This window comes from Protomyctophum parallelum, assembly GCF_964188405.1.
Source record: "Protomyctophum parallelum genome assembly, chromosome: 17".
Lineage (NCBI taxonomy): Eukaryota > Metazoa > Chordata > Actinopteri > Myctophiformes > Myctophidae > Protomyctophum > Protomyctophum parallelum.
Genome location: NC_139719.1, coordinates 10220249 through 10239534, shown reverse-complemented (window position 1 = coordinate 10239534; position 19286 = coordinate 10220249). Strand labels below are relative to the sequence as shown.

The 19286-nt window shown below is 45.0% G+C and overlaps 1 protein-coding gene across 1 annotated transcript in view; it reads right to left on the bottom strand.

Moving 5' to 3' along the window:
* nrg3b (neuregulin 3b) overlaps window positions 1–19286 on the bottom strand; it is a gene marked incomplete at both ends in the record, with an annotated part of 279986 nt that overhangs the window by 34254 nt on the left and 226446 nt on the right. The window contains one exon of the mRNA XM_083787447.1: window positions 7399–7472. Within this exon, the coding sequence (XP_083643573.1) occupies window positions 7399–7472 (74 nt within the window). The remainder of the gene's footprint in view (window positions 1–7398; window positions 7473–19286) is intronic.

Sequence of the window (19286 nt, the reverse complement as noted above, 5' to 3'; positions counted from 1 at the left end):
ATCCTGCTTCATGCTCTCGTCACCTCCCACCTGGATTACTGTAATTCCCTTCTTTTTGGTCTCCCCCACAAACTCCTCCATAATCTCCAACTGGTCCAGAACGCTGCAGCACGTATCATCACCAGAACCCCTGTCATCAGTCACATCACCCCCTGTTTTACACCAACTCCACTGGCTTCCCATCAAATACCGCATTGAATATAAGATCCTTCTCCATACTTTCAAGGCCATCCATAAAATCACCCCCCCCTTATCTGTCTGACCTTGTCCACGTCGACATTCCCACCCGGTCTCTTCGGTCTGCCTCCTCCGTCAAACTGAAAGTCCTCCCAGCCCGTCTCTCCACCATGGGCTCAAGAGCCTTCAGCCGCTCTGCCCCTCACCTCTGGAACTCCCTCCCCCCTGATATCAGAAACATGGACTCTATCACCATATTCCAAACTCACCTCAAAACCCACCCCATAGGCAGGCTTATGACTCTGCGTGACCTGTGTCTTCTGCTGCAAGCTGTGTTTTGTTCTGTTTTTAACTGTGTTTTTGTACTGTTTTTAACCTGTACGGCGACCTTGAGTGCCCTGAAAGGCGCCTTATAAATAAAATGTATTATTATTATTATTATTATTATTATTATTATGTCAATTCACTGTCACATCCAGCAAAGATGATGTCATTTAACTGTCACATTCAGCAACGGTGATGTCATTTCACTGTCACATTCAGGAAAGGTGATGCCACTTCAGGTCCCGTCCTCAGGCGTCATCTTGTGGGCGCTCGTTCAACCAATCAGAATGTGAGCAGAACCCTCATCCTTCACACACTGGCGTCTCGGAGCACCTCTTGGACAATCATCGCTCACGGTGTGAAAATGATGCCCCAAGGCCTGCAGACACACTCAATCGGCCCCCACATGACGGCGGACATTTTAACACCATCTTGTCGGAAGCCAAGGCCTTGAGGATATGCCTCGAGACTATATAGCAGCGAATCACAACAGTCCTTTCCAGCACGATTAGGAGGTGTGCTCCCGCGCATGTGTGTGTGTGTGTGTGTGTACTTCTCGTGGTGTGAAAAGTCTGCTGTCACGAGGAAAAGAACATGAGTGCATCTTGTCATCCATTTCCTCAGCTCTGGGATTGAGGGAAGGACTTAACCCATTCTGAACGGGCACCCATTTTGGTGTTAGCATCATGTTATGCTTTAGCTATTGAAAAATAGCAGATCTACAAGCTCATATCGCGCCACCGAGTGGCGCGATACGAGCTTGTAGGTCTGCTATTTTTGAATAATCGAAGAACGACTGACATTTTTAGAATCTGATCTCAGGTCAGAATGGGTTAATCAGACCAGTGTGTGTCCAGTGGAAACCTTGTATGAATCTGATCTCAGGTCAGAATGGGTTAACTGTGATTCGGCATGCGCACGTGCGTGCGTGCACGTCCATTCATGTGCATAATCTGGTCTCTGTCTCGAGTCGACTCGCTCTCTCTCCTCCCGTCTGTCTCGGTCTCGACTCAAACGGTTTTTGTCCACTTTAGGTGGACTCAACTATAAAAAAAAAGTAAGTAAGTTGCATTTGGATCACTTGACGTACCTGGACATTACACCACTACTGTATGTATTCAATGAATTTACTAAATATGTTCACACAGAGGCCATTTTGATTTCATGTCCTATTTACGGTTTGGCAAGAAATGCCACCAACTTAATAGATGCCTGATGAAGGTCAGAGCGACCGAAATGTTGCACCAGTAAAATGTGTAATTGAAGACAGTGTACAGGACTACCAACTTAATAGCAAGGTCGCCACCGTGAACATGATGAATTCAGTATGTACAATATGTACTCAATAAAAAATACCATAGGACAGCAATGTTAGTGTCCCAGGACGTTTTTGTGTTATCCTTTTAGCCTTAAAGTCTGACTGTACCTCGTGCTGTTTGCACTGTTCTGACTAATGTTCACCCTGAAGAATTATTAGAAGTACTATCTGTCCGAAACGTTGGTGTCTCTGTGTCCTCATTAACTATTTTTTATAGGCCTACGGAAGCTTTTAACATTGGTCCGGTTCCTATGGCAACGTCCCACCGTTCCAATTAACTATGGGACTGCAAATATGATCACAGTGCAAAGAGCAGTTGAAAGATTTTCAAACCTCCATTAGTCGGACTCCAGGATCGCTGTCCTTGGTGGATCTTCTGCCATCCCACATTTCGGATTTAATTTGTGCCTTTTTGTAGCTTCTGAGGAAAGGTAAACAGTGTGTGCTTGTTCCAGTGTGTGTAGCGAGTGTGTGGGAGGGTGGGCAAACTCCGTCTTTTAAAGTGAAAGTGTATGGTGGCACTGGGAACTGGGGTTTATGCTAACAGCTATAGCTGCAATTATAGAGTTAAAACATGCATTGGCAGCTATGAGTGTGCGGCTATAAATTTTTTTCATTCAGTATTAAACTTCTCGTTGGCTGGCAGTGGCACCTCACAAGGACCTGTGCTGTGCATCATTTTGCTTATAGACAAAAACGCCATTACCTAGGTATTTGACAGTGGTGGATAAAGTAATCACATTTTTTACTTAAGTAAAAAAGTATCAATATTCATGTAGGAATACTCTGTTACAAACCGGGAATTCAAAATGTACTTGAGTACAAAAGTATTGGCTTCAAAATGTACTTAAAGTACATTACAGTGCCAAAGCAGAATGTCTCATTTCAAAGTTTTCAAATGTATAATAATCTTTTGATCTTTTCAAACGGCCGAGACGTACATAGGGCTGAAGTGGTCAATGTATGTTTTGTAATAATAATACAAATCTACAAAGTAACTAAAGTGGCGTATAATTATTTGGATCCGAGACGTCGTGGTGTATAGAAGTAAAAGTATCGCAAATTGGAAACGCTCAAGTAGAGTACAAATACCTCAACATTGTGCTTAGGTATGGTACTTAAGTAAATGTTATACTTTCCACCACTGGTTATGGGGGACCTTTAAATCAAAAGGTTTGAGGACCATGATGTACATTACATTGTATCTACCATCGTTCATCAACCCCCGTCTCTCTCTCCCTCTCCCCCTCCCTCTCCCCCCTCTCTCTCTCTCTCTCTCTCTCTCTCTCTGTGTGTCTGTCTCTCTCTGTCTCTCTCTCTCTCTGTCTCTCTCTCTCTCTCTCTCTCTCTCTCTCTCTCTCTCTCTGTCTCTGTCTCTCTCTCTCTCTCTCTCTCTCTCTCTCTCTCTCTGCCCTCTACTGAACAGTCCAGCAGGGAGTTCTTGGCAGGGTAGTGCTTGAATTCTCTTTCTGGCTGAGTGTTTTATGAGATACATGCCTTACACCCACGCACGCACTTGCTAAGGGGGTGGGGTCACGTTTTAGTCATAATGGGAGCTCTCAATTTTTTTTATAATTGGTCTTCACTATACTCATTTTGTCTACTCACTCTGTTAAATTGAAATATTTATTAACAGTTTGCAGAATTACACAACTCAATACAAAGACTGTTAACTGTGAGCGGACGACCAAAATAAAGCATTGCACTTGTTTACAAGAGGGTCCACCTTGTTCAATTCATCAAAACGAGACGTAGAGACGTACAAATAGACACTTCTATATAGCCAAAGAACAAAACAAAAATTCATCATAATGGGTCTCAGGGGAGAGCTGTGGACAGTTCAGAAACCTGCCTACCAGTGACCTCGACTGGGAAACAAAGCTAAGAGAAACTGTAGGCCTTATATTCCTGGAAAGAGTTTTAAACCCATTCTGACCTGAGATCAGATTCATACGAGGTTTCCACTGGACACACACTGGTCTGATTGACCCATTCTGACCTGAGATGAGATTCTAAAAATGTCAGTCGTTCTTCAATTTTTCAAAAATAGCAGACCTACAAGCTCGTATCGCGCCACTCGGTGGCGCGATATGAGCTTGTAGATCTGCTATTTTTCAATAGCTAAAGCATAACATGATGCCAACACCAAAATGGGTGCCCGGTCAGAATGAGTTAAAAAAAAGTGATGAAAACAATCTATAACATAGCCTATTTGCAATGTTATAGATTGCAGACTTTGGGATTTTTCGGGACCGGCACCACTGTAATCTTTTCATGGACAGTGAGCTGGTCTCCAAATGTATACGGCAGCTATAGGATAAAAGGACAGAAATCTGACGCTTCAAAGCGCAGGCCGGTGAACTTCACGCTGTGGGTTTGGGGCCCCCGGGAGATCGGAGATAATATAACCATCTCAGCAAACACCAGCCTTCATCCATTAATGTTTATGTATTCATTCATCCATGTTAAGATTATGACTGCCTTGCCGTCTTGTTAGGCTGTCTCTCATGTCACGGCATGCCCCGTGACTCATGGGGAATACGTGATTGCTTTATTTCAGTGTGACTCGAACGCGCACTGCTCGGTAATGCTTAGGAGATTGCCCTAAATACATTTAATTATTTCTGAAATGGGACTCTGAACCCTACCACACCAGACCAAGGCATTTCCAAAAATTCAAGGTACCAAAAGTTAACTCTGAACTTGCTTTTAGCTTCTGTGGCCCTGCATGGAATGACCTGCAAACGACATAAAAAATGACCACATTGGTACCCCTGAGTCGTTTTAAACTGTTTTTAGATCCTTTTGACATTTGTCTTAGCTTCTATTTGTAACCTATGTATAATTCATATCTATACCTTTTGTTTTCCTTTTCCTGGTCTTCTGATGTATTTTTTATATGATATTGTATTACTCGACGACACTGAAAATGAGTTTAATTACTCAGTGTAATTTCGAGAATAAATAAAACTTGAATGAAAGGGTTAAAATATGTACAAACGTGTTCGATTCATGACGATGTGATTGGTGTCATTCATGTATCGTAAAATAAAAATGTACAAAGATTGTACCGCTAGGGTAATCCCACTGGCAGTGTCCAGTGTGTGCCAAAATGCACATGCAGTTGGGCTTTCAGGCAGGTGCGTGACGTGTGTGCGGGCGTGCGTGCCTGCGTGCCTGCCTGCCTGCGTGCGTGCCTGTGTGTGTGTGTGCCTGCCTGTGTGCGTGCCTGCGTGCCCTTTTGACTACACAAAATCACACCTGTGTGAACGGAGTGGTGCAATTCCCCCCCCCCACACACACACACCTATCTCTCTCTCTCTCTCTCTCTCTCTCTCTCTCTCTCATTAGCAGGCAGCAGGCACAGAAATACCCCTCTCTCTGTTTCTGGCGCCCCCTACTGGTATTAATAAGTCACATACTCGTGCTCACTGATACAGGTACACACACACACACACACAGGTACACAGGTACACGGACATTGCTGGTTGTAGGAGTGGTTGCACCACTCAAAAAAATGGTACTATATTACAATGAGCATTAGTGAGGACCACATTTAATGTGATTTAAGTATACAAACGATGTAACAGCCACAGTTGACTTGAAGAACACGCCTCTGTGCGTGATCCTTTAATGTACACACATACCGGTAGGTACTATAAAACACAAAAATCTATGTTCATGTTAAATGTGGAACAAGTGTATCACTCAACATGTGGACAAATTCTGTGGGGTCTGGGGGCGGGGGGGGGGGGGTTGTCAACGTGTGACAGCTTTCTCCATTATGGTCACGCTGCTTCAGGGACAAGCATGCCTCACCGTAGCCGACAGGCGTCAGCACTTTGTTCAATTTGTTCAAAGAGAGAAGAGTGGGCTTTCAGAGAGCATGCCAGGCCTTGAAGAGACATAATGCAGTAGCTTGTTTCAGGCAGAGACTGAAATGACTGGGTGTGAAATGTACATGAGACATACAGTAAGATATCTGTGAATCATGCAAAGCTATATACTCTGGTGCAGTCCCAGAATAAAACAATACGGTACTGGGGAAAAAACCCAGCATAATAGGCACCCTTTCCAATGTGACTCCCAAAAAGAAGGTATTATAGCGTTCTAAAAACGTTGGGTTTTTTTTGCACCAGAACTGAAGTGTTGAGTGATCGCCGCGTAATCCATTGATATTTAAAAAAGCCGTCATCGGCGGGGAGGTACATACGGAAATATAGGCGTCAAAAGGTGCAATTGGCGATTGCCAATTAACTGCCATGACTGTTTCAGTCTATGTCCATTCATGTGCCAAGGATATTTTAAAGTGTGCCTTAAGGGGCAAAAATTACCCTGGGCCTTAACCAGAAGGTTATTTTTTTTCTCATTTTAAGTATAAAGGGTCAATACAACATTTTGACATCTTCCAAATGCTCCATACGTTCACTCCATTAAAATTGTAAAATATTTTGTAGTTTTTAAAAAAATATATATTTAACTTTAAGCAGCCCGTGCACAAACTATGGAGATGTTGAGCCTGTTTGCAGTCATGCTACTTCAACATGCTCAAACTTACAGACATTTAAACTTACAAACATTGAGCCAACTTATTTTCACAACGGGATTTACTTTGCAACTGCGGGCAGTCATCCCAGGACAAATGAAACCACTCATCAAAACTATGGGCTTTTAAAGTTGTTGCAGGTATATGGACTGAATCTGATTGTACTGCGTGGGAAAATATGACTATGCTAAGCCTCTTTAAGAGGCATATCGTTCTTCTAATATTTGACGATTTCAATTTGACAGAGACTGTGAATCTCATTTCATTTTACACAGTTCATAAACACAGTAGTACAACTATAGTTTGTGCGGTAATTAACGTTTTAAACGGGAACTTCACTTGGATCATGTGGGGTACTAAATGTCATCAATGGCTCCTCCTCCCTTCACCTTTGGTTGATGTCAATTGTCATCATCACCACGCCAGCCCCCCACCCCTCGCCCTCCTCTTGCACCGTCTATCATTATCAATAATGTTGCACCTCCTTAAACAGAATTGTGTTGTATACTGTATATGGAACATAACCTACTGTGAAGCTATTCACAAAAAGTTTGCCTAACTTTGCTACTACAGGGAAAACCTGCACATGTGTTACTATTATTCGTTACTATTTTACACTTCGATTGCTCTTTCTTGCACTCTTTATTAACCTTGAGTCATGTTCTTAACCCATTCTGAACGGGCACCCATTTTGGTGTCAGCATCATGTTATGCTTTAGCTATTTAAAAATAGCAGATCTACAAGCTCATATCGCGCCACCGAGTGGCGCGATACGAGCTTGTAGGTCTGCTATTTTTGAAAAATCGAAGAGCGACTGACAGTTTTTATAATCTGATCTCAGGTCAGAATGGGTTCATCAGACCAGTGTGTGTCCGGCGGAAACCTCGTATGAATCTGATCTCAGGTCAGAATGGGTTAATACATTGTTATTATGTTTTTGTTGTGAAGTTGGGTAGATAATACTAGATATAAGCAGGTGCCGTGTGTGTGTTTTTACTGTACTGTGTGAAGAGCATGGCGAACAGATCATACTTGGGTCTGACAGAATGGCGTCCGTCCTGGGGACAAACTGGTCACAGCGTAGTCCATGATATCCCTCCTTACACCTACGAGAAGACACACAAACACAGTACACATGTTAGATACACTCCATACACCTAGAATAACTCGCGCGCGCGCACACACACACACACACACACACACACACACACATAATATATAATACCAACACAACACAGAAAAACAACAATACAACTACCTCATCAAAGTCGGTACGGTGACTTTATACATTGTCAGAAACTTGAATGTGTCATTATTATCATCACGTTACCCAAATCCAGCTCAAGTGGAGTTTGTCATGGGGGGGGGGGGGGGAAACTAACCTGACGCTGCCAGATCCAAGAAGCTTGCTACACAAATTTGTTTCACAGCTTATTGGGATCTGGGATCGCAGAAGCAAATTCGATGACGGGGCTGTTCCTTTTTTTCAAGATACTTGGTAGATGATTGGATGGGACCGTCTGTCTATCACCGTGTGGGCGTGCAAACACAACCAATCATATTGACGTGTCTATATAGCTTCACGTCCGGTTTCGCACATATCCCGCCCTTAGCTCACGCTGATTGGTTCGGTACGGAACGGATTTTTGTCAGCTCAACTGCCTGAGAGATCCCAGATGATTGCTGTGTTGGGAACATGGTTACCCAATACCGCCCTCATCTGGCAGCGTCAGGTTAGGGGGAAACCACCTAACTCCAAAAGTTGGGGATAGGTGGTTTATGACCGGATCCAACCGGAGTTAGGACTCGGAGGTTTAGTCAGAAGCACTTTTTTGATAGTTTCCATTAGTTTAATGTCCGTAAACCCACACATAGATGTAAAGGGTTTTTATTCTATTTATTAAAATAAATGATGAAAATGTTAGTTAGTCTGCCCGACAGTAATCTGAGTTCCCAGAAGTTTTATTTTAGCCCGACAGCAACGACATGAACTATGCATACTAGTGTATGAAATACGTACTGTAACATTGTATGAACTATGTACTACTACTGTAATGTATGACTATGAACTATGTACTGTATATGAGCAAATGTGTATTAGCTGACACTATAGCAGAGTTGCTCCATTGAGCTATACAGCACCATTAACACATTCTGACCTGAGATCAGATTCATACGAGGTTTCCACTGGACACACACTGGTCTGATGAACCCATTCAGACCTGAGATCAGATTCTAAAAATGTCAGTCGTTTTTTTTCGATTTTTCAAAAAATAGCAGACCTACAAGCTCGTATCGCGCCACTCGGTGGCGCGATATGAGCTTGTAGATCTGCTATTTTTCAATAGCTAAAGCATAACATGATGCCGACACCAAAATGGGTGCCCGGTCAGAATGTGTTAAAGGAAGGTGCACTTTTTATTCTCATGAAAACTAAACGATTTTTCTTTTGCCTCCTCTCACCTTCCCCCACAGACCCCCTTGAGACGATATCATCCTCTATAATGGACAGGAATCAGTTGCCTGTGATACTTAGTATGCAGAACAAAGAATGCCCCACTGGGTGTCATCAATAACACTAGTACACAAGAGTTTCAACCAGTTAAGCATATATAGCAACCAACAGAGAATGCAATCCCACCGTTTTACTGAGCAAATCGTGACCCGTTTGCAGACGATCAAATGGCGTGCACGGCCACGGCATGCACAATGACGATGAAGCCTTATCAGCAGGAAACACATCCATTGTGAGGTGAGGCTTAAATGGAATACATGTTTTGGAAGGACTCTGCAGTGATCTTTCTCCTCAAAGTATAAAACACGGAAATGAGGAAAATGAGAGACGGAGGCAGCCGAAGTGATGATGGAGAGAGAAGACAGTGAAAGCATTTTGAGAGAAAAAAGGGTTGATGAGGAGGAGAGATGGGGGTCTGGGGGACTGTACTGTATAGAGTATCAGTGTCTGCAGCCTCACTGATAGCACTCGGCTGGCAGGAACTGCAGGTCCCAGTGGAACACAGAGTCACACACTGGAATCAAATGAATGTCTGACTGCATCTCCCTCAGCGCTGGACATTTTCAAAAAGGGAAGATATTAGTTTAAAAATATATATTGCTGTATTGGTTTAGCATTCAAGAGATAACGCTGCTTCAACAATGCAAGCATCCCACACTGCATATAAACTCACAATGTCCTATTCAATCCAGTGGTGCACAGTAGTAAGTAAGTAAGTACATTTTATTTATAGAGCACTTTTCGAAACAAGGTTACAAAGTGCTGAACAGTGACACAACATAAAACAATCAGATTAAAACAAACATAGTAGTAAAATAATGGAAGAAATATATATATACATATATATACACAAACACACACATACACACATACATACCTATACACATGTAAATGTACACATATACACATACACATATATACATATACACAATTACACATACATGCATACGAACATACATACGTCATGATCAATACTCAAAGATTTAAAATGGAGACAAAACAAATGGACCTGCAGAGGAAATCAAGTGATAGCATGGGGAAAGTATTTACGAAATAAAAACGTTTTTAAACAGCTTTTAAAAATGTCAACTGACTTGGACTTTTTCAGAGGCAAGGGCAGAGCATTCCACAGGGTAGGGGCAGCCACTGCAAAGGCCCTATCACCTTTAGTCTTTAGCTTGGTCACTGGGATATTTAAAAGTTCTTTCTCCGAGGACCCGAGGGGTCTCACATTGACCTTGGGAATTAAAAGGTAGAGGATGTACAGTGGGGCCAGTCCATTAAGTGCCTTAAAAGTGGTTAAAAGGATACTCTGGCCTTGATGGGTAGCCAATGCAGTCCAGCTAATACCGGGGTTATGTGTGCTCTACGGCTAGTGTTAAGGAGGATTCTGGCTGCAGTGTTCTGTACTAATTGGAGTCTGTGCAGTAATGAGGTGCATTAAGGTAAGGTTATTTACAGCGGTGACAAGGCCAAAACAAAAGTTTGAGAACCAATACATTATACTGAAAAAAAACCGTACTCTGTAGTTGTTAACTGTGACAACGTTTAAACCCTATCATGTGATTCAGTCACTCTCTTATACACCATTCAACAGTAAATAAATAAAACTAGAAATGCCATAATGATTATAATTAGGCTATTAGGGGTGTAACGATATAGTAACTGCATCGAAAAATCGATTTTAATTTCATGAATCGAAGTATATCGAAATGAAAACAGCAATATTGATTCTGTATCGTATCGTGTCGTTTTGCAATGCAAATAATCGGTATCGAATCGTTTTGCTATGCAATTAATCGATTGTATCAATACTACATTTTTGTGCATGGTATTTAGCAATTATATAATATTTTAGAAGATAAAAGAAAATGAGGGGATTAATTACTTAGTTTAAAATAATGTCAATGTATTTTAAAATAGCATGTTAAAATGCATCGTTACACCCCTAATAATTATGATACATAATGGCACATGCTACTTACAGTGTGTTAAGTGCAGTGTGTTATTTGGTTTATGTTAGCATAAAATCCATCATCTCACACTGATGAAGGCTGGATAGCCGAAACGTTTTAAATACAAATAATTGAAGTTTACTCTTGTGGCACTGTGTGCGATCCATAACCTCCTTTTAATAGCATAAAGTCCATGCAATTTGATGTAATTGCTGAAAGCGGTTTCCATCTGCTCTTAATGGAGCAGATGCAGTTTGATATTCTGGGGTAAGAGTTGTAATTTTCTACAGTAATGTGTGAATGATTCACAGCTGAACACGTCACGTCACGTCCGTGACCGGAAGGACATGCAGATGTGCTGAACAGAAGGACATGCAGATGGGCTGAACATTGTAAAAGAAGTAAGATCTCATTTCCCTCCTCATAACACCAAAATAATATTCATGAACATTAACTGGATTATCCACCACCCGCCCAATTAAAATTAAGTCAATTCTACTGAGAGATGCGAGACATTCCGGTCCTTCTTTATAGACAAAAGTTTGTAGCCTCAGAGACCAAATCTCTCTGTGCTCTACCACACAGTGAGGTGAATAAACTTTGAATTAGTTTACATTATTTAAATTAGTACACCATACTGTAAAGGGGTAACTGGCAATAGTTATTTTATTTATTTTATTTTTATGGCTTTTAACCACATGAACCACATATGTGCCACAGAATAGCATCCCTATTGTCCCCATCTAAAAGGTCACAACACAAACCAAACTGCCTTTACTGGTTTGATTTGCTGGTTTGATTTAAAAAATGGTTTAATAGATTGTTTTCCTACACTGTATAAACAAAGACAAATAGCAGCACACACAGAGAGCCCTTCAAGACAAAGCTGCCTCATCTCAATTCCACCAATTTGTCAACAAACATGCTAGCGCTGTGGCTTCCATCGGGGGATAATTAGATTGGTTTTTCACTCATTAAATACATTTGTCACTGCAGTAACACAATGTGCTTCTGTGAATAAAATGCAAAGAATTGTTTTTGAAAAGATATGACGGTAGAGGTTGAATGTTATCTAAACAGCAGTATTTATATTTAATTCTGTCCAGCTACTGGCCAGTAGCCATACACCAGTTGTACACTCCAAGAATGGAATTAGCATCCATTATATTCTTAGCCATTTGTCTGTTGTATATATATATTTCTTTCCCCCCGCTAGAGTTTGTCGGTCGGACATAGGGATGGACATACTGTATGGACATAGGGACATTGCTGTTCCATGGAGTGGCTGCACCGCTCAAAAAAACAAGCAGATAGATATTAGTCATAACAAAGGCTCTCTCTCTGATCTCCCTCCGAGTGTGCGCGTGTGTGTGTGCGACTGTGTGTGCGACTGTGTGTGCGACTGTGTGTGTGTGTATGCGTGCGACTGTGTGTGCGTGAGTGTGCGCGCGTGTGCGCGCATGCATGTGTGCGTAAAAGTAAATGTACAAGTATTGTACCAAGTACAAAAAGTAAAACGACTCATATATGCACGACGGCCCATTTCACACGTTTATAAATGTACAAAAAGTATAAGAATCCTTGAAAATGGCAGATCTACAAGGACATATCTTGTGAGCTTGTAGATTGGCTATTTTCAAATAGCCAAAGTATAGGGCTGAAGTGGTTAATGCATGTTTTGTAATAACTAGAGCGGTGCCCGTTGGGCACTGGCCTACTTGGAACGATGCAAGTTGGAAATACATTCCCCACCCAGTTGTTACTTGCGCAAAAGCAGAGCGTGCAAGTAATGTTTTTTGTCCGGTGCTCTGTATGTCCCGTGGCAGCGTATGACGTAATGATTAATTTGTGCTTGATATGGCATCGGTATCAGATTACATACATGTATACATACTGTAGGGGCATTACCTTTAATCCACCAGACACTGAAACATATCATTATTACGTCACCATCGAGAGCCAGTTATACCCTAGCATTGGTACATATCTTCATCACGTCATACGCTGCTACGGGACATAAGCAGCAAACGACCCAATTAAGTAACCACAGTATACTGCTAATCAACTTACAAATTACATATACATACTGTATAGGCATTTCCTTTAATCCACCCTACACTGAAACATATCTTTATTACGTCACCATGTAGCATTAATATTTAATATTGAGGTTAAAAGCAAGGAGCAGAGGCTGAAGGAAGCCTTTGAGCATCCGAGGCCAGAGCCCGGAGCGAAGATGGCCATCAGCCTACTGCCCTACTCCATCAAGCACGAACTACCATCATGCCGCCATGGCCAGTCCCACGGATGTGATGGGGGGGGGGGGGGGGGGGGTGGACCACACGTGCAACAAGCAAGCAGGCACTCGACAGAGTGCAGTTCTAGTTCTGCCTGTGTCCCTTTTATGCCCGTATATGGAGTTCTTTGTCAGGCATGCCCAAATATGGAGTCCATGCAGATGTCAGAACACCATTGTGATGTCAGAACAGGCCAGCTCCATATATGGAGATCTAGGGGTGATCAGGTGTGATCAATTGGCTAATTTGGGCCCTGTCCAGAGCCCGGGCAGAGGCCTTTTGTGGCGGTTCTGGACAACCGTGGGTCCGACCGACTCGACACCGGGCTCTGCACTCCCTGTGGGGGTGTGGAACGGCTCTTGAGTTACGTGGATTACTGACATACACATGTACAGAGGGGGTGCATACTTAGTTTAGACTATAGTCATTGGTTAGACATGGGTTAAGGTTAGGTTTAGGTGTGCTGCCCCGTGGGAGGTTAGGTTTAGGGTGAAGGTTTGAGATAGGTTGTAGTTGTAGGACTAATGACTGGTCTAACCAATGACTAGTCTAAACCAAAAACTGTCTAAACTAAGTACTGCACCCGTACAGAGACTTCATGCATGACATAGATACCGCGATCGATAGATAGATAGATAGATAGATAGATAGATAGATAGATAGATAGATAGATAGATAGATAGATAGATAGATAGATAGATAGATAGATAGATAGATAGATAGATAGATAGATAGATAGATAGATAGATAGATAGTGGAATAAAAAGTCACATTATTTCCTCTGAGATGTAGTGGAGTAGAAGTGAAAAGTATTGAAAGATGGAAATACTCTGGTAAAGTATAAAATTACCTCCAAATTGTACTCAAGTAGTAACTTTAGACCACTGTCTGCATCCAGGCACAACGTGTTGCGTAATTACACCTGCCTTTGAGTCCAATTACACTCTCAACAGATAGGTGCTGAACAGCTCCGAAAGTAGCATGGTAATTGCATGGTAATTACAGGGTCAGCTGGTCACCCACAGCAGAGGGAGGGCAGAATCCATTTCTTGCGACCGACGGTCTGTCGCGACGCACCGTCGGCCGGTCGGTCCGTCGGTCCGTCGGTCCGTCGGTCCGTCGGTCCGTCGGTCCGTCGCGACGGTCCGTCGGTCCGCCGGTCCGTCGGTCCGTCGGTCGTAACTCTGTCATTTCTCTACCGTTTTGGACGGGGGTGGGCTCATTTGAATCGTGTGGCCCCCCCGGGGGCGTCTATGGGGGTCTCGAGGTTCGGGGACCCCTGGGGACCCCCAGGGACCCCCAAATGGTAACTCTGTCATTTCTCTACCGTTTTGGACGGGGGTGGTCTCATTTGAATCGTGTCGCCCCCCTGGAGGTTTCTTTGGGGGTCTCAAGGTTCGGGGACCCCTGGGGACCCCTGGGGACCCCCAGGGACCCCCAAATGGTAACTCTGTCATTTCTCTACCGTTTTGGACGGGGGTGGTCTCATTTGAATCGTGTCGCCCCCCTGGAGGTTTCTTTGGGGGTCTCAAGGTTCGGGGACCCCTGGGGACCCCCAGGGACCCCCAAATGGTAACTCTGTCATTTCTCTACCGTTTTGGACGGGGGTGGTCTCATTTGAATCGTGTCGCCCCCCTGGAGGTTTCTTTGGGGGTCTCAAGGTTCGGGGACCCCTGGGGACCCCCAGGGACCCCCAAATGGTAACTCTGTCATTTCTCTACCGTTTTGGACGGGGGTGGTCTCATTTGAATCGTGTCGCCCCCCTGGAGGTTTCTTTGGGGGTCTCAAGGTTCGGGGACCCCTGGGGACCCCCAGGGACCCCCAAATGGTAACTCTGTCATTTCTCTACCGTTTTGGACGGGGGTGGGCTCATTTGAATCGTGTCGCCCCCCTGGAGGTTTCTTTGGGGGTCTCAAGGTTCGGGGACCCCTGGGGACCCCCAAATGGTAACTCTGTCATTTCTCTACCGTTTTGGACGGGGGTGGTCTCATTTGAATCGTGTCGCCCCCCTGGAGGTTTCTTTGGGGGTCTCAAGGTTCGGGGACCCCTGGGGACCCCTGGGGACCCCCAAATTGTAACTCTGTCATTTCTCTACCGTTTTGGACGGGGGTGGTCTCATTTGAATCGTGTCGCCCCCCTGGAGGTTTCTTTGGGGGTCTCAAGGTTCGGGGACCCCTGGGGACCCCCAAATTGTAACTCTGTCATTTCTCTACCGTTTTGGACGGGGGTGGGCTCATTTGAATCGTGTGGCCCCCCCGGGGGCGTCTATGGGGGTCTCGAGGTTCGGGGACCCCTGGGGACCCCCAGGGACCCCCAAATGGTAACTCTGTCATTTCTCTACCGTTTTGGACGGGGGTGGGCTCATTTGAATCTTGTGCCCCCCCAGGGGGCGTCAATGGGGGTCTTGAGGTTCGGGGACCCCTGGGGGTCCTCAGGGGTCCCCGAACCTCTAGACCCCCATAGACACCCCCGGGGGGGCCACACGATTCAAATGAGCCCACCCCCGTCCAAAACGGTAGAGAAATGACAGAGTTACAATGTGGGGGTCCCTGGGGGTCCCCAGGGGTCCCCGAACCTTGAGACCCCCAAAGAAACCTCCAGGGGGGCGACACGATTCAAATGAGCCCACCCCCGTCCAAAACGGTAGAGAAATGACAGAGTTACCATTTGGGGGTCCCTGGGGGTCCCCAGGGGTCCCCGAACCTTGAGACCCCCAAAGAAACCTCCAGGGGGGCGACACGATTCAAATGAGCCCACCCCCGTCCAAAACGGTAGAGAAATGACAGAGTTACCATTTGGGGGTCCCTGGGGGTCCCCAGGGGTCCCCGAACCTTGAGACCCCCAAAGAAACCTCCAGGGGGGCGACACGATTCAAATGAGACCACCCCCGTCCAAAACGGTAGAGAAATGACAGAGTTACCATTTGGGGGTCCCTGGGGGTCCCCAGGGGTCCCCGAACCTTGAGACCCCCAAAGAAACCTCCAGGGGGGCGACACGATTCAAATGAGACCACCCCCGTCCAAAACGGTAGAGAAATGACAGAGTTACCATTTGGGGTTCCCTGGGGGTCCCCAGGGGTCCCCGAACCTTGAGACCCCCAAAGAAACCTCCAGGGGGGCGACACGATTCAAATGAGCCCACCCCCGTCCAAAACGGTAGAGAAATGACAGAGTTACCATTTGGGGGTCCCTGGGGGTCCCCAGGGGTCCCCGAACCTTGAGACCCCCAAAGAAACCTCCAGGGGGGCGACACGATTCAAATGAGACCACCCCCGTCCAAAACGGTAGAGAAATGACAGAGTTACCATTTGGGGGTCCCTGGGGGTCCCCAGGGGTCCCCGAACCTTGAGACCCCCAAAGAAACCTCCAGGGGGGCGACACGATTCAAATAAGACCACCCCCGTCCAAAACGGTAGAGAAATGACAGAGTTACAATTTGGGGGTCCCTGGGGGTCCCCAGGGGTCCCCAGGGGTCCCCGAACCTTGAGACCCCCAAATAAACCTCCAGGGGGGCGACACGATTCAAATGAGACCACCCCCGTCCAAAACGGTAGAGAAATGACAGAGTTACCATTTGGGGGTCCCTGGGGGTCCCCAGGGGTCCCCGAACCTCGAGACCCCCATAGACGCCCCCGGGGGGGCCACACGATTCAAATGAGCCCACCCCCGTCCAAAACGGTAGAGAAATGACAGAGTTACGACCGACGGACCGACGGACTGGCGGACCGGCGGACCGACGGACCGTCGCGACGGACCGACGGACCGACGGACCGACCGGCCGACGATGCGTCGCGACGGACCGTCGGTCGCAAGAAATGGATTCTGCCCTTGCTGCAGCAGCCAGCTGCATTTCAAAGGTGAGCCGTTTTAGCCCTTCATGAGGCTACAGTATATGTCCACAGAAAGCGTTTTTTTATGAGCAGAGGAGCACTTTGGATATCATGTTCAGAGCGTTCGCATGGGGCGTTTATTGATGCCCGAAACATTCAAACCTCTCAGCCATTGCTGTGCTCAAAGTGTCCTGTCATCACGCAAATAACCTCGCTGAAACAAAACAACAATCGCCCCACCGTTCACCCGACTTCAAATTTGACTGATATAAATACAATGCAAAAACCACAAATTGTACAGTATATTAATGAAATAAACTAAATAAAATACAAAATAAATACAAAACAAATGGGTAAATAAAAATGAAGGGGGGGGGGGGGGGGGGGGGGGGGGAGATGGCCAATGACTACGTAGAAAACACTACCGCAAAGTGGGTTAGAAACGGTTGCCAAACTCTGGTATATTCCTGAGTGGAGCCCCTGATTGTATATTTAAGTTCTTTGAGTGTGACATAACATCCTCCACCCAACGTTTGTGAGATGGCGGCGCTGGCCTTTTTCCAGTACACTCTCAGAGTTATGGGGGTCCTTGAAATTAAAAAAAACGTTGAGAACCACTGGAACAGAACAAAGTATAATTGGTAAGACCTGTGAAGGAAGTATAGGGAAGGGGCCCAAAAGTTATTTTGGCTGCTGGTGGGCACAGAGTCTATTAATGATGCTCCAGTGCCTCGTTCCTTTTGGTAAACGTGGACATCTCATGGCTGTGATACCGATTCAACATCTAATCGTAAATTATACCGGGGTTTGGCAGACACAACTGAGATCAAATGGCCGCGGTGCTCCTCTCCAAAAGTTCAGCTATTTTCAGCTTGACGCGCTCTCGGCACTCCGCCAAAAAATCACAACAACAACAACAAAAAACTTGGAGGCAGAGAGCACCGAAGCGTGAAGTTCAGGCGATGGGAAGAGCAGTGCTCTCAGCGTGTCTTTACCATAGTATATGCATGGCAGAAAGCTTCTGACAGCCCAAAAGTCCACCATCCTCCTCTCTTCCAGACTGTGTTGTTGAGATTGCCTTTTTAGTATTCTGCATCACAGCTCCAGAGGACAAAGGTCTTTCTAGCCATTTCTTTTATTTCTGGGTTTGATTTCCATTTGTCTAGAACCTGTCTCATTCGTCTTCACCTCCGCTCGATCTGCCACACAGTGAGACACACACCAAAAAGATTATAATTCCATTGCTGAAAATACTGTAGTTTAAAAATGTACCTGGGGCGGCTTTGGAATAGTGGTGCTGGCGTTACGTACAGTATAATGCACGTGGAATGGTAAATAGAGGGAGACAAATGGAAGAGGCAAGGGTTTTGACATTGAATTTGTAATTCTACCGACATTGTGAGCAGCAACACTCTTGAAAACAAAGTATTGCATTATGGGTTTGAGCTGACAGGCCCTTTTTGATGTCAATCAATCAAGTCAATTTAATTCAAGTGGCAGATGCCAAAAATATTTATTTTTTATATTTAAATTAAATAGTGGAGTGGAGTAAAAGTATATCTAACCTAACCTTATTTCCCATCACTGGCTCTCGTGACGTCAATTCCCTGCCCCCGTTCGCCCGTACCGAGGCCGCAGCAAAAAGAAGGATCCGTTGTCAGCTAATCGTTTCAGGGAAAGGGACAAAGACATACAGCTGTATCATGTGGCTTCAAGAGCTCTTGTCTTTCTGATGCACACACGCGCACACACGTACACGCACACTTATACACGCACACGCCCTATCATTTTAATGGCCTCTACAGATGGCAGTGTATACGTTTCTAAACTGGGTTGTATATAGGGTGTCATTGTGAGGACTGGAGACAGTTAATTAATAGCGACAGTCAACACCTGACAATCTCATGATGGCAGCCCATATACCGCCCCAGTCTGGAAGAAAGGTATATTTATAATCTTTCCTTATTTACATTGGTCACTCGTACACAGGCACAGCACAACGCATATATGCATTCAAACGTTCTCATATCGAGGCCCTGCAGCTTTGATATGCATTCAGCCCAGTGGGTCTCAAACGTTCTCATATCGAGGCCCTGCAGCTTTGATATGCATTCAGCCCAGTGGGTCTCAAACGTTCTCATATCGAGGCCCTGCAGCTTTGATATGCATTCAGCCCAGTGGGTCTCAAACGTTCTCATATCGAGGCCCTGCAGCTTTGATATGCATTCAGGCAGTAATGGAAGAAGTACTCTCATGTTGTTGTTTTTTTTTACGTGAGTAAAAGTATCAATGCGGCAATGTAGGCAATATATACTCTGTTTCAA